The sequence below is a fragment of the Tamandua tetradactyla genome, chromosome 8, assembly GCF_023851605.1.
Source record: "Tamandua tetradactyla isolate mTamTet1 chromosome 8, mTamTet1.pri, whole genome shotgun sequence".
In the NCBI taxonomy this organism is placed as follows: domain Eukaryota; kingdom Metazoa; phylum Chordata; class Mammalia; order Pilosa; family Myrmecophagidae; genus Tamandua; species Tamandua tetradactyla.
The window spans coordinates 100,580,385-100,596,715 of record NC_135334.1 but is presented as its reverse complement, the minus strand read 5'-3'; the positions used below and the strand labels follow the sequence as shown (position 1 = coordinate 100,596,715).

The 16,331-nt window shown below is 35.4% G+C and overlaps 1 protein-coding gene across 1 annotated transcript in view; it reads right to left on the bottom strand.

Moving 5' to 3' along the window:
* The window catches only part of LUZP2 (leucine zipper protein 2), a 569,898-nt gene that overhangs the window by 301,819 nt on the left and 251,748 nt on the right, over window positions 1-16,331 (bottom strand). Inside the window, exon 4 of the mRNA XM_077114242.1 lies at window positions 4,582-4,663. Within this exon, the coding sequence (XP_076970357.1) occupies window positions 4,582-4,663 (82 nt within the window). The remainder of the gene's footprint in view (window positions 1-4,581; window positions 4,664-16,331) is intronic.

The following is a 16,331-nucleotide window of genomic DNA, read 5'->3' as shown; positions in this document are numbered from 1 at the left end:
AATTCATGGATCACTGTAAGATGCTAATAAGTGTTTTTTTTAAATGAATATATAAGTCATAAGTCCCAAATAAAATCATAGCATCAAACCTGGCCATCTTTCTTCTATTTCAGATATGAGAGAGTTCGCAATCAAAATTAAAACTAGATTAGAATATAAAATATGAGAGTACATTACACATAGTAAAGATACATGTCATTTTCAGAACTAGGTAAATAGATAATGTGATGCTTTGAAGCTGTATATACCCCAGTAAGACATTTTTTTTTCTAAAAATTACCATTCCTGAAGGTGCGGAGATATTGTACGTAGGACCTATCTTTGAGACTACTCAAGACCCTTCCCCGCCTCAACCAGAATGGATCTTAATCCTGCTAGGAGAGTCTTTTATAAAAGAATGAAATTCAGATGAAGAGAGCAAGCCAAGGAAATGAGAAGCTGAAAGCAACAAAACCCAGGAGAGACCAGCATATGCCATCATATGTCTTATGATGTGGCAGAGGAATCAAGGTTCTCCAGTAGCTAGTCTACAGAAGAAAGCATTGCCTTGATGATGCCTTGATTTGGACATTTTCATGGTCTCAAACTAATAAATTTCCATTTTTTAAGCCAACATGTTTCATACTATTTTCTGTCAGTAGCTTAGAAACTAAAACAAATTTATAGATGAAGAATTGGCAGCTATCTAGCTAGAAAGATAGATGTTTACTAGATGTGATTAAAATACATTTTTAGAATACATGGTTCTAATAGGATGTAAAAGACTTGGAAAAGAAAGAAGAAATCTGAGGGATATTTATAGTTCTTTTTTTTTTCTTCTTTTTTTTATTAACGGAAAGAAAAAAAAAAGAAATTAACACAACATTTAGAAATCATACCATTCTACATATGCACTCAGTAATTCTTAACATCATCACATAGATGCATGATCATCGTTTCTTAGTACATTTGCATCGGTTTAGAGGAACTAGCAACTTATTCATTAAAAAAATGTTACAAATCCCCTGAATATAATTTATTTAAATAATTTTGAAAGGGGTGACCCCAAAGTAAAATTATTTGACATTAAGTTTTTGTTTTCTGAATACATTATTATAAGCCACCATCTTGTAAAAAAGTGAGGAGCATTGCTAGTGATCACTACATTCTTATTTCTTTAACATCAGTTTTCTTTAATGGATTAAGGCTAGATTATTGTCCCCAAATTTTGCTTTTAGCAACAGACTGCAAAAACTTGATATTTTTCTCACCTGGTAGAAGACATAAAGAGACAATTATAAGACAAATGATATGGCAATAACAAGTGTGCATTTGTAACTGTAGGGTAGGGCACTAAGTCCGTAGAAGTCAGGAAGGGACTCCTATAGGAGATGAGTGTTCTTCTCTCTGGAGTCTTTTAGAAAACTCTCAATTAGCTGCCCAATATTAGGTGATGAAGTGAACATTCATCTGCCTAAGAAAAAGAGAGCAGTAGATTTTCTAGTTTTGATGCTCACTTCACTAGAGTGTCAACAAATGTCTAGAGTGTACTCAACACAGGTGGTATAAAGTCCTATCAGTACCCCATGCCAGAAGTCCTCATGTACATTATTCTGTTAAGGGACCTACAGATTTGTAAGGAGATGCTCCCACTGGGGAATTCGATTTTTTACTAAAAAGTTGCCTAAACTTTACTCTCTTTTACTTTGCATTCTCCATTCTCTCGTGTCTTTATCCATCGTCTCATAGCAAAGATCACCTTACCATTTGTCACTTGGTACACTTCAGGTATGACTCTCTTTGAACTTGGTCATTTAAAATTTTTTATTGCAACTGTAAGCTGTTACCATAGTAAACTATGTATTTTATCTAACTTATTCATCAGATGGAGGAAAGTAAACAATTGTCAACTTAAAGTAATACCTTCAGGTATTAATTCACATCACCTGATTATAGCAAGACTTCTATTTCTACTTAAGAGATTGTAAATTAGATACCAATTTTTGTTTATTTTATGTTTTAATTATCTGGATGATATAAAGAATAATAAAGAAAGTCTGTGCTGAAATATGTTTTGCTTTTCTACCTCTCAACATATATGCAGACATACAAATACTCCTATAAATGTACATATGTATTCACATAAATACATTCATAATAAGTAGACAGAGATATATGTTTTAAAAATTATTTTAAGAAACAAAATTGACAATAATTATGAATATAAAAGAACTAAGAAAATACAAACCAATGGTAAGTCACCTTAAATTTGTAATATTTATTAATAACAGTAAAAATTTAGCCATGATTAAACTTATCACTAATAAATAGACAAAATATCCATTCCCATAGAGATGGAGCATTTTTAACTCTTTGGGAATTAGAGATCAGTCTTAAGTCATTCAACTCAGACATAGGCAACCCATGGCATGGAATCCATGAATGTCAAAACAAAATGACTTTGAACAGCAATATCAATAGAGTTGAAGAAACAGAGCATTCTAAATTACTAACACTGGAACATATTATTTTAATAATTAATTCCTAATAATTCTTTCTATAGTATTAACACATAAAAAGATTTTTAAATGTTTGGAAAGATAAAATAGTAGTAGTAGTTAAAAATAATAGCTACATATGGAGGTGGCTTGCAATCTACTATGCATTCTGCTCAGCACTTCGCATGAATCACTTTGTACAATCATCAAAATAAGCTATGATAAAAATAAAGTATTGGCATGTACCTTACAATGAAAGAGTATCAAAGCACAAAGCTGAAAAGTGGTGCAGATGAAATTGAAATGGAATGGAGAGAGAAAAGGGTTCGTTTAGTGTATAGTGTACACTGTACACCAGACATGATTTTAGGAAATTTATGCATACTACTGTAATGTATTCAACCCTAAATTTTCAAGTAAGGAAACTTGTGGAAGTTAAAACACTTGCTCTAATCCCCAGAACTAGTAAATGGTGTGATAGGAATTTAAACCCAGGGGTATGTTATTCAGAAGTACATGCTAAGCTATAAATGTTTTAGGAAATATCTGGCATGGTAGAACATTTTGGGGAGGAGGGTAGAATAGCCTCTTTGAAGACTGAAAGTTGTGCCATAAGGAAGACCTTGCAACAACACTGAGATGAGTTCAAGGGTACAGGAGCTACTCTTGCCGCCTTCCTTTTCCCAACTAGACATTCTTTGTTCATGATATTTCACACATCTAGATAATTCTAAATTTACCTTTTGAACCTTCAGGAGTTAAAACTTTCTACTTTGGTATCTAGCAAAAGTTTACATAACCTATTAGAACAATTATGGGTTCATGCCTTCACTCTTTACCTTGTAAACAAACTAGAAACTTACCTGCTCTGTATTGTTGCTTTCCAGTTAAGAAAAAAAAAATACTGTATTGTTTTATTATGAGGATCTAAAGAAATAGTATGTGTAAGCACTTGTGTCCTGCCTAAATGCCATTGATTGTGACAAAACTAGGCAAAAATCCAGATTAAATGTGATAGGTCAAGGCAGAAATGGAATTGTAATTAAAACTACTCAGAAGGCTAGGTCAAGCTGAGGGGAGATATTAGCATGCTGGCACAGCAAATAAATGTATTCCAGTATGTAATACCTTGTGTCCACCGAGCCAGACATTCGACCTCATTACAGGTGAGCATGGTAGAGAACTGACATGCACATCCTTACAGGTGGGTAGGACAGATAACAATGAATTCATTTACAGGAAACAAGTATGGACTTAGGAAAGTTAGCAATGAACATTAGAAAGTTTAGTGTCCTGGGAAGCAGAAATCCCAGATGAAAGACAGACTTCAGTTTCAGAAACAAAACTCCACAAGCAAATTAAGATTGTTATAAAGAAAGGCATGCCACCAGGTCTTAGATGGATCGGCTCCCAGATAATTTACCTACATATGACTTAGCTCCTAAACAAAATAAAAAGTCCGGTCTACAGAAAGAGTGCATAAGGTAAGTATTGCATCTGGGGAATAAAGTAGAAATCTAGTTTTCAAAATTGGTGTCAAAACCAGTGTTCCTCCTGCTTACATGTAAACGATGGTCATAGGAACTGAAGCACATGGTACCAAGTGAACGTCATGCTGAAGAAAGGAAATCTGTAGAACAGTTTGATTCTTAAAATTTTGGTATGTGTGGGAATCACCTGTGGGACTGATTAAAAATGCAGATGTTGTAGCCTTGCTTCCATGAATTTCCTCGTCAGTGGATTTGATGGGAAGCTCAGGATCTGCAAAGCTTCATTTACTTCATGGACAGTTCTGATACACCTCACAATCTAACAGCCATGGCTGTGGTGCCAACCCCAGCACTCCTGCTCCACTTTTGCCCTCCATTGCTATCCATGAAAGGAAGGGTGACAGGATCCTTAGAAGATTGCTAAGAATCAAATAGAGCATCAATTCTTTCTCGGAATGAATGCTGATTGAGCACAATTCTGATCACGGTGTCTGAGGTTTCTTTTCATGAATTTTCATTTTGAATCAGTGTGTTTGCTGCATAGCGATTTTAGAAAAATAATGTAACAATTACCAAGTCCCAAAGCCAAGGGTACAAGAGAGAAAAACACTTACAGTAGCCTGGTGTTTTTCTGCTTTCTCAGATGTCTCTTTAAGTTGATTTTGAAGGGCCTCCTGGAGAGACTTCATTTCTTCTCTAGTTTAATAGAAAACCAAGAACACAAAGAAACAATACAATTCTGTTATTTCCTCTGTGCATTAGAAAGGAGAATTTTTTAAACACCTACATTTTAGGAACATAACTGGAATTACATAAAACCACAGTTAAGTGCACAGGATGTATCCAAGGATTCTGTTAATAAAGGGCCTTTTCTCATACACAAATATTAAAAACAAGTTGTTTTTAAGGGAAAATTGCCTTGCTATTGTGCCTTATAAGAATACCACAGTGAACCACCTGTGATTTGGGTAATGTGTTAAATCAAATCCATACACAGATGTGAATTGAAAAACTAATTGCACTGATAGCATGCTAGTGTATGAATATGCCAGTTAGAAAAAAAAAAAAAAACTACCCAAGGCTTTCTGATAGAACAGAATTACTGTTCCCCTCTGATGCTTCGAATTGATTAATTCTAAACCAATGTGCTTTAGATATCATTTATGAGGCCTGGAATTTTTTATAAAAACAAAGGGAAACAATTATTTCTAACTAAAAAGCTGCCTCATTTATTGGGGACAAAAAAGAAAATACATTTGACACACCTGTACAGACAGAGTCTCAAGTTCATTAATAACTATGGGCCCTGTCTCACTCAGTAAAAGTATAAATACTTCCCCAAATATACATCATTCCCAAGAGTTTAGTATTTATTCACTTAAGACTAATTTATACTATTTTTCTGACCTTAACGCTATCATCCGAGCTATCTACTTCCAAAGGATCAGATCTTAGAAGGGTTATTGTACATGTGTGCATATGCGCCTGAGTGTATCAATTCTGGCTAGAAATAAAAACTATCTCAAAGCAACAGTAATAAATAGAAACCTTTTCTGGTTTTCTCAACATTTGAACTGGTTTCATATTCCCAACATAATGCCAAAAATCTAGTTCTGGAAACTTGGGCAAGTGAGGTAACCTTCTAACTCAGTTTCTTCATCTATACAATGGGCTTAATGATAGAAATGCACCATAGGTGTATGGTAAGGTGTTTAATACATTAAATGACATAAATATAGGCAAAATACTTAGCACGATGCTTGAAAGAGAATTGCTTATATCACGCTAAATTATTACGACAACCACCAGCATTTTCTGGACCCCTATGTTTATTCTTTGACCTCCACATCCTACACACCTGCAAGCTCCCCTTTCATCCTAAGACAGTTAATGATGCTCTCAGTTTTCTTACTTGAGAAATTCATAGCAGCTCCCAGTCTGAAGTTCAAGAATGTGAGTGAGGGTCTCTGTACTTGGAATCAATTTGGCTTTTGTTTGGCAAAGAAAAATAAAATGAGAACAACTTATAATTGCAAAAATTTTAGATCTTGAATGATTTATCGCTCACTTGGGTGGAGCATATTATAACATGCCGTTACTTAAAGTAAATTTTAAGTCTCAGCTTCCATTACTGCCTTTAACAGATTTCATTTATCAGACTTTTTCATAGACAGACACAAAATCTGGGCTTCCATTATAACTTTGGATATTTTCTACAAAGAGCATGTCTGGTGTAATATAATATTTTATGATATACTATAACATAAAGTAATATCAATAATAGGGATACTTACATATACTGTAGGCTTACAATGTGCTAAGCTTTCTTGTAATATTTACCTATGACATCATATTTGCAGATAGAAAACCTGATGCTTACATTGTTGGGGAGATGTGTTCAAACCCAGAACATTTGGGTTTCAGCTCCTATGCTCTTAGACTCTACAGGGGCATCATGTTATTTCTACGGGGGGGGGGGAGGGGAGAAAAAGAGGGGGAGAGAGGGAAAGGAGAGGGAGAGGGATAGAAGTGAGAAAATGGGAGAAAAAAGGGCTAAGGGGAAGGAAGGGCCAGAAAGATTAAATCTGCCTGCCATACTTAATACCCAAATCTTCAGTAAACACTATTATATTTCCAATGGAAAAAACTTTATAATAAAAATGTTAAAATCATTATAGTGATTTTTAATTCAAAGTTGCTTGTATTAATTTTTTTTTTATTTATTTTTGCACTCTTACAAAAATATCCCACTAACTGTCACCTATGTCATCTACAGGCAATGTGGGAACAAAAAATAAATTGCAACAAGAACTACAAAAAGCAGTGAATTCTGGGCAGGCCATGATGGCTCAGCAGGCAGAGTTCTCACTTGCCATGCCAGAGTCCTGGGTTCGATTCTCGGTGCCTGCCCATGACAAAAAAAAAAAAAAAATAGAGAATACTGTCTATTTCACACCAAGAAAAGCAAGTAGGGTGAATGGTAAAGTAGCTCTTTTGTCTTCAGAATCTCTCCAACTCTTTTTCTACCTTCTACACTTATTTGCACATATTCTCAGTTGTCTCAATGGGTTAGACAGCTGCAAATCTCCAGCCTCTCAGAGTTCACTAAGCTATGCTCCCAAGTCTTTCAACCTCTGAATTGCTTTGGGACCACACCTCTACACCAACTGAACTTTGCCTAAACTATGTCTAGTCACTCTAGGACACCCTAGTTGTTTCTGAACTCAAGCTGTAATTCTAAAGAATTGATTCTTCCAGCGGTACCTGCAAAAGGTTTCTTAAATACCTAGTACATTTTAACATAGAAATTTAGAAATAGTTTGCATCTCTTCCATTCTGAATTTCAAGTATAAAAATACATTCACCCAAGTCACTCTGCAGGATGGGATTTCCTTCAAGCGATCATAAGCTTTTATTTTAATAACATTACAGATGGAGAACTTGCCATTTTCCAGGCATTCTTTGGGTTTTCAGAGAACAGCATTGTAAGCCCTTTAGAAAACTGAGACCAAATGTCTTTCCTGGAACCCCCACCCAGCAACCACCACAGAGAAAAAATAGGTTTTACTCTTTTTTTGTTGTTGTTCCCCAAGTCAGCATTTCAAACATTTCAGAGAACTATACTATCCCCTAGAATCTCTTTTTGGTGGTTAATACACCTCATTGCTTACATGGTCTTTTTACCTACCTGAGGACTTTTCCACTTATATCATCTCAGTTGCCTAATATTCCTGAAAATCTCACACTCAAGAGTCAATCCTATTTTCCCCTTTCCTCCTCAGCAGAAAGGCACTTTCTCTGCTTTTCTCCCCACATGATTGTATATAGCCACTCTCTATCCACCAAGCTCACTTACAGTTCTAACTCCAGATACACAGAAAGACTGATTAGTTGCTTCTTAGTTACAGTTCCAAAGAGGGAAATTCCAATAGACTCAGTTTGCTTGGGTGATCAGCTCTGAAACAATTAACTGTCATGTTGTATAAATGAGCCAAAGATAGCATGTGTGTAGTAGAGCTGCACATTGTTTACTTTGCCACACAGCCTGGGTCTGTTAGAAAAACTTGCTGATGTCAAGCTCAAATTTTTGTACATTTAATTGTTTTGAAAATAGCCCAAAGCAACCACTTTTAGCCATTTGGAGTTAACCATTGCGCAAAATTTTGCCCAGCTTCTGTATTGTTTGTTCTTAGTGGATTAGATAAAATCTTGTACTTATAAGCATTCCAGTTCAGAGGATCCCTGCAGTGCTGCCTCTGTGACATCTGGACACAAGCCCAGCTTCCGATCCCCTTCCTTTCTCCTTTGCCAAGAGTATTGGGTTCTCCTAACCTTCTTCCCAAACGGTGGCTCCCTTTTGCAGCTGGCTAGCCTTGGGAAGGTTTCTCCTCTGTGAAAGTCTTCCTGCCCCATATAAAGCTATCAATGAGGCAGAACCCAATAAACAGATTGTCTGTTACTGCCATCTAGTCCTCAAATCATTTTCTTAGTCAAATTCAAACTCATTACAAGGGGCCAGTGGTTTATTGGTGATGGTAGAATGTTGTAAGTGTAATTAATATACTGAATGGTACACTTGAAATTGTTTAAAATGGGAACTTTCAAATGGTATATGTGGAATTACACTAAAAAGTTAACCACACCAGCAATAAGCATGTCTTCTAGGTTGCACTCTTCCAGGTAAAGGTCAGGTACAAAGCAATACAGTGGAAAGGGGACAGAGAGCTGGGCATGTAGCACAGTAAATAACATCGACCTCACATTGTATTCTTTCAACCTCAGGCAAGGCTTCCAAACTTGCAAACAATTTATGTTTTCGATATCCTAAAATTATATTTTTCATCTTTTATTATATATCAATAACTCTAATTTTGGAAACAAGATATTCAGTCTGTTTCACAGTCAAATAATCAAGATATTTATATGTATCTTTCTAAGTCACCAACTAAAAACTAATATACTAAATGTTATATTCTTTTGAGGAATGACTTATTTTATAACTTATTGGATTTCTCATTCTGATATTAATTTTGTACATAACATGCTGTACTTTTTAAACAAATTTTCTAATTGGGGATAAAACTTCAAAATAGTAACACCAAAATAAATATTCTATTTGGTTCTTGCAATGAAACACTCAATCCATCATCTAAGTAATTTATACACCATATTAAATGTATAGAGAATGGTTTTAAAGTCTTCATAAACCTAACCATGTTTGTCTTGGTTTCTCTGATAATTGTGTGTGTCATTTAAAACAGCCATACCTAATTGAAGAAAATATCAGCAAACTAACGAAAATTGCATTTTCCTTATCCACACCACACCTCATGTCTTTTATATCATATTTTATATTATATTTTATTTGAATAAAAATAAAATTATTTTTATTCAAAATGTTGTTTATAATTCTCCATCAGAAATTCAGTGAATCGCAAATACTTGCTTGACATTGATTGAACATAGGTGTTTTAAGAAATGGCTTATTGCAAACCTATAAAATCCTTTCAAATGATGCACTTTTGAAAACATGTGCTCAGACTAATATTTTCTTCCAGCTCTTTTTAATATTAGGCTTTGAAGAGAATTTCATGTTCAATAAACAATGAATATTCATTGTAAATAATGGCATAGCAGTCAGTACAAGATGCTTGATTTGACATGAACAAATATATCAATTGACTGAATCCATAGACACGTCAAAGTGAAGTTTCTACGTCAAGCCGCCAGGGCAGTGAGAAGATGGACTGTTGACGAAGGACTTGGAGTTTACTCCCGTCCACTTTGTATCTATGCGCACACCTTTTAAGAGCCTTTTGCATGTACTAAGTGCACTAACATAGAAGAATGTGGTTATTAAATAGGACCGCAGGATTCACACCCAAATTGCCGTTAGTATACTCTCAATAATTCATGTAAGTACTGTGAGAAATAATTACTACCTATAAAATGCAGATAATAATATTTACTTTAAAAGGTAGTTGTGAGTGAGAACATGGCAGTGTAGAGATTTAGCCTGTCCTCCAAGGAAGCTGGTAAATAGCCAGGAACTACCTGCAATAACTGTTTGGAGGACTTTGGAGACCAGGTGCATATCATACACTAGCCGGAAATGAGTGTAGAGATTGATAAATTGCTGTGAAGAGCTATAAGTAAATCTTCCATGCTGTGGAGGCTAGCGCCCCTCCTCCACTGACACAAAAAGCTGACTAAGAGTCACTCTATGGTGGGAAACAGAAGCCTTCTCTCCTAGGAGCAAGGGAAGGAGAATTTGGCAAAGCACCAATTATAAATTTTATTAGCATACCAGCTCCAAGCAAAAATAAATTTACAGTGTTTCCAAAAAAGAAACTGCATGATGTGTTTCAGCACCACTCCCAGCAGGGAGAAAACAGAATAGACAGAATGATAGAGGCTTCTGAAGTAGGCTGAGCTCAGTGTGCTGAAAGATAGCTCTGTACCAAGAAAGGGGCATATTCATCTGAGTATCAACTCCAGCTCTTGACTGGAGAACCCAGGATACTGGGGTTTAACCCTGAGAACAGGTCCTTTTTCTTTTTCTTCTTCTTTTCTTTTTAAGCAACCCATTAAAGAGAGCAATCAGAAGTCTCTATTTTCAGCCCTGCTTCAGACAGCAGCAGAAGAAGAGTTGACTGAAAGGCACAGTAATCACCCAGGTGGTGATGTTACTGCCTAAAAGGCATATCTTCCCCAAGAAAAGGGAGGGGGCAGGGCCCAACACAAGCAGTGACTGCCATTTAGAGAATTTAGATCACAAAGGCTGGGATATCAGAAACAGTTTCAGCCTACAAAAAGTGGCACCCAGCCTTTGTCTCAAGCACATACTAGCAGAGTTGCAAATGGGGCTACTTGAGGTTGCTATAATTTTTCTGGCTTATGGGGATCAAGGAGTTGAAAAGTGGCTCATCTCTAAGAAGAGGTACAGTAAGGCCCAGTGCAGGTAGTAGCTGTTATCTAGAGAATTCAGACCCCAGGAACTGATAAAATAGAAGGAGTTTCAACTTACTTTCCCAAAAGGGTGGGGTCAGCTGAGAATTAAAAGCACAGTACCACCTTTTGTTTGGGGGACATGCTACAGGCTGAAGAACACAATCTGCTGGGCAAAACAGGAAAGATACAGAATTAGGAGGCTTCCCAGGGAAAACTGGCACCCTGCTGGTCTTGATATCAAAGGAACCTTGACATCTATCAACAACCCTTTTGTGAGTCCTGGACCTGTCTTGCCTGGGAAAGATTGACTAAGGTAGACCCTCTTCCTAGAATCAGCCCTCCAGATAAAAGGCACTAGCGATAATGAAAGGAGGTTTAAAAACTCATAGAGGCAAATAAAAAACAAAAACAAAAAAAGCAGATCACTACTCCCTGAAGAGGAAGAGGGAAGTGAAAGCTTTTCCCTGAGAGTGATACAACTGCAGAAATAGGATCATCTCAAAAATCATTCCATATACACAGGGCAAGAATCAGGTAAATGGAAGCTGAAAAAAATTCTGATCAATTAAACCCAAGTTACGGTAGAAATCTAGAAAAAGTTTAACTAAGTGCCGAAGAAGACTTAGAGCCCAAAGTCAATCAACAAGAAAACCCAAGGCAAGAGAAAGTAAAAGATTTCCAGAATATATTAATCAAGAAGGTCAGATGCGGGCGGGCCGCGGTGGCTCAGCGGGCAAAGTGCTTGCCTGCCATGCCGGAGGACCTCGGTTCGATTCCCGGCCCCAGCCCATGTAACAAAACAAACAAACAAACAAAATACAATAAAACAAGAAAATGTTTAAAGATGTTTCCCTTTCTTCCTTCCTTCCTTCCTTCTCTCTGTCTTTCCTTCCCTTCCTCCCTCTTTCTTTAAAAAAAAAAAAAAAAAAAAAAAGAAGGTCAGATGCTTAGACCCCAGGAAAAAACAAACAAACAAACAAACAAACAAAAAACTCACAAGTGACACTGAGAAATATGAATATATGGAACAAACTAAAACTTCAAATGAGATAAAGAAGCTGATACAACTAATTAAGGATATTCAAACAAATCTTTTAAATCATTTCAGTAAGTTGAAAGAAAATGTGGCAAAAGAGAGGAAGTATATAAAGAAGACACTGGATGACTATAAAGAAGAACTTGGAAGCATGCAAGAAAATATAATGATAATAACAGAACTTATGGGACTGAAAGTCACAATAGAGGAGATAAAAAAATACAACAGAGACATAAAACAGAAGATTTTGAAGAGGCAGAAGAAAGGATCAGTGAACTAGAAGAAAAGATATCTGAAATCTTACACACAAAAGAACTGATAGAGAAAAGAATGGAAAAATTTGAACAGAGTCTCAAGGAATATAATTCAACATGAAGTGCATGAATACACATGTTACAGATGCCCCAGAAGGAAAAGAAATGTAAAGTGGGGCAGAAAGAATTATTGAGGCAATAATCGCTGAAAATTTCCCAACTCTCATGAAAGAGATCAAATCACAGGTTCAAGAAGTGCAGTATACCCCAAATAGAATGATCCAAATAAACTTACCCCAGGGCACTTACTAATCAGATGGCCGAAGACAAAGAGAGAATTCTGAAAGCATTAAGATAAAAGTGATTTATCACATATAAAGAATACTCAATAAGACTAAGTGCAGATTTCTCAGCAGAAATCATGGAGGTAAGAAGGCAGTGGTATGACATATTTAAGATACTGAAAGAGAAAAATGGTCAACTAAGAATTCTATATGCAACAAAACTGTCCTTCAAAGATGCAGGAGAGTTTAAATATTCACAGATGAACAGAAACTGAAAGAGCTCATGAATAAGAGACTTGTTCTACAAGAAATACTAAAAGGACTGCTATAAGCTGATAGGAAAAGACAGGAGAGAGAGTCTTGAAGGAGAGTGTAGAAATGTAGTTCACATCAGTCAGGTCAACTAAAAGGGAAAAATAGGTTATGACATATAAAATCCAGAGGACAAAATGGTTGAAGAAAGTACTGCTTTTATGGTAATAATTATGAATGCTAATGGATTAAATTCCCCAATCAAAAGACATAAACTCGCAAAATGGGGTCAAAAAACATGTTGTATACATATTGTCTACAAGAGACTCATTTTAGACACAAAGGCACAAATAGATTGAAAGTGAAAGGCTAGAAAAATATATTCCATGCAAACAGCAACAAGATGAAAGTCAGGTAGCTATACTAATATCAGACAAAATAGAAAGTTTTATTAAATTTTATTAAATTTTATTAAACTATTAAACAGTTAAAAAGGGGCAATACATTAAAAAGAAATAACAATCATAGATATTTACACATCTAGCCAGATTGCCCCAAAATACATGAGGCAAACACTGGCAACATTAAAGGGAGAAATAGACACCATTACAATAATAGTTAAAGACTTCAAAGCACCACTCTCAACAACAGATAGAACATCTGGAGAGAGGAACAAAAAGGAAACAGATCTTGAATATGATAAATGAATTAGGCTTAACAGACATTTACACAACATTGCACCTCACCACAGTGGGATGTGCATTCTTTTCAGGAGCTAATGGATCATTCTCTAGGATAGACTACATGCTGGGTTACAAAGCAGATTTCAATAAATGTCAAAACGTCAAATGTCAAAAACCGAATTTTTTTTCAAATTTCAGTTTGAAGTTTGGGAAGATCAAAACACTTCTCAAGATCATAATGGAATGAATCTGGAAAATAATAACAGGCAGACAACTGGAAAAATCACAAACATATGAAGGCCAAAAAAAACACACTCTTAAACAATCAGTGGATCAAGGAAGACATTATGAGAGAAATCAGTGACTGTATTGAAGGCATCAAAAATGAGAACACAGTGGATCAAAACTTATGGGGTGCACCAAAGACAGTGCTGAGAGGGAAATTTATTGCCCTAACATTCCATATTAAAAAGAAGAAATAGCAAAAATAAAAAGAACTTAACTGTACTTCTGGAAGAACAAGGAATAGAACAGCAAACTAATTACAAAGTGAACAGAAGGAAAGAAATAACAAAGATTAGAGCAGATATAAATGAAATTGAAAACAACAAAAGTAAAACACAACAACAGAGACGCTCAACAAAACCAAAAGTTGGTTCATTGAGAAAAATCAATAGATTTGATGGATCTTAGCTAGACTAACAAAAGAAAGACAAAGGATGCAAATAAATAAAATCAGAAGTGGGAGGAGGGGGCATTACTACTGACCCTGCAGAAAAAAAGATAGAATAAGAGGATATTATGAAGAACCATATGCCAAAAAATAGACAACTAAGACAACTTTAGATGAAATAGACAACTTCCTAGATACACATGAACTACCAATACTGACTTGAGAAGAAAAAGATCTCAATAAACCAATCGTAAGTAAAGAGATTGAATCAGTCATCAAAAACCTCCCAAGAAAGAAAATCCCAGGACCAGATGACTTCGTATGTGAGTTCTGACAAGCATTTCAGGAAGAATTAATACCAATCCCAATTTTTTGGAAGCACAACCCCTTCAAAATAGGAAAGAGAGGGGAAAGAGTTCTAATTCTATACTACACCAATATTATTTTAATACCAAAGTCAGTCAAAGATACTACAGGAAAAGAAAAGTATGGACCAATCTTTTTAATGAATGTAGATGAAAAAATTCTCAATAAAAATGTGCAAATGAAATCCAGTATCACATTAAAAGAATATTACACATCATGACCAATTGGATTTTATTCAACTTATATAGGAGTGGTTTAACACAAGAAAATCCTCTAAGATTGGAAATGAGACAAGGATGCTCATTATCACCATTGTTATTCAGCATTGTGTTGGAAGTTCTAGTCTAGGCAATTAGGTAAGAAAAAGAAAGAAATGGCATCCAATTTGGAAAAGAGGAAGCAAAATTTCACTGTCTACAAATAAAATGATCTTATATGTAGAAAGTCCCCAAAATATGCAGACTAGAGCTACTAAATAAGTTCAACAAAATGGCAGGATACACAATCCACATGCAAAATTAGTAGTGTTTCTAATCATTAATAATGAGAAATCTGAGGAGGAAATCAAGAAAAAATCAATTTATAATAGCAATCAAAAGAATAAAATATCTAGGAATAAATTTAACCAAGGATGTAAAGGACCTACATATAGAAAACTACAAACATTGCTAAAAGAAATCAAGGAAGACTTGAATAAATGTAAGGACATGCCATGTTCATGGATTGGAAGACCAAATATCATTAAGATGTTAATTCTCCCCAAAACAATTTATAGAGTTGACAAGATACTGATCAAAATCCTAACAATTTACTTTGCAGAAAGAGAAAAAACAATAATCAAATTTATTTGGAAGGGCAGGGTGCCCCAAATAGCTAAAAACATCTTGAAAAAGAAAAATGAAGTTGGATATCTCACACTTCCTGACTCTAAAGCATATTACAAAGCTACAGTTGTCAAAACAGAATGTCACTGGCATAAAGATAGATACACTGACTAATAGAATAGAATTGAATTGATAGTTCACAACATGCCCTCTTATCCACGGACAATTGAGTTTTGACAAAGTGGCCACATCCACTCAAGTGGGACAGAACAACCTCTTCAAAAAATGGTGCTGGGGGAACTGGATTTCTATATCTCAAAAATGAAAGAGATTCTGTATCTAATATCATATACGAAAATTAATTTTAAATGGATCAAAGATCTAAACATTAAATCAAATTCTTAGAAGGAAATATCTTAAAGAGCTTGTGATAGAAATTGGTTTCCGGGTGGGCCATGGTGGCTCAGCAGGTAAAAATACTTGCCTGCCATGCCCGAGGACCCGGGTTCGATTCCCGGTACCTGCCCATGTAAAAAAAAAAAAAAAAGAAGTTGGTTTCCTAGATCTTAAAGCCAAAGTTCAAGCAATAAACGAAGAAAGATAATTGGGATATCCTCATAATTGAATGCGTTGTGTGTCAAAAGACTTTGTCAACAAAGTTAAAACTCAGCCTACACAATGGGATAACATATTTGGAATCCACATATCCAATAAGGATTTAATATCCAGTATATATAAAAAGATCCTACAACTCAGCAACAAAAAGACAACTCAATTAAAAATTGGCCAAAAAACCTAGTCACTTTTCCAAAGAGGAAATACAAATGGCTCAAAAGCATATGAAAAGATGCTCAACTTCACTAGCTATTAGGGAAATACAAATCAATACCACAATGAATTATCATTTCATACCTACTAGAATGACTTTTATCAAAGAAATAAAAAAGAAAAATTGCTGGAGAGGATATGGAGAAATAGGTACACCTATTCATTGTCAGTGAGAATGTAGAATGGTGCAGTTTCTCTGGAAGGCAGTCTGTT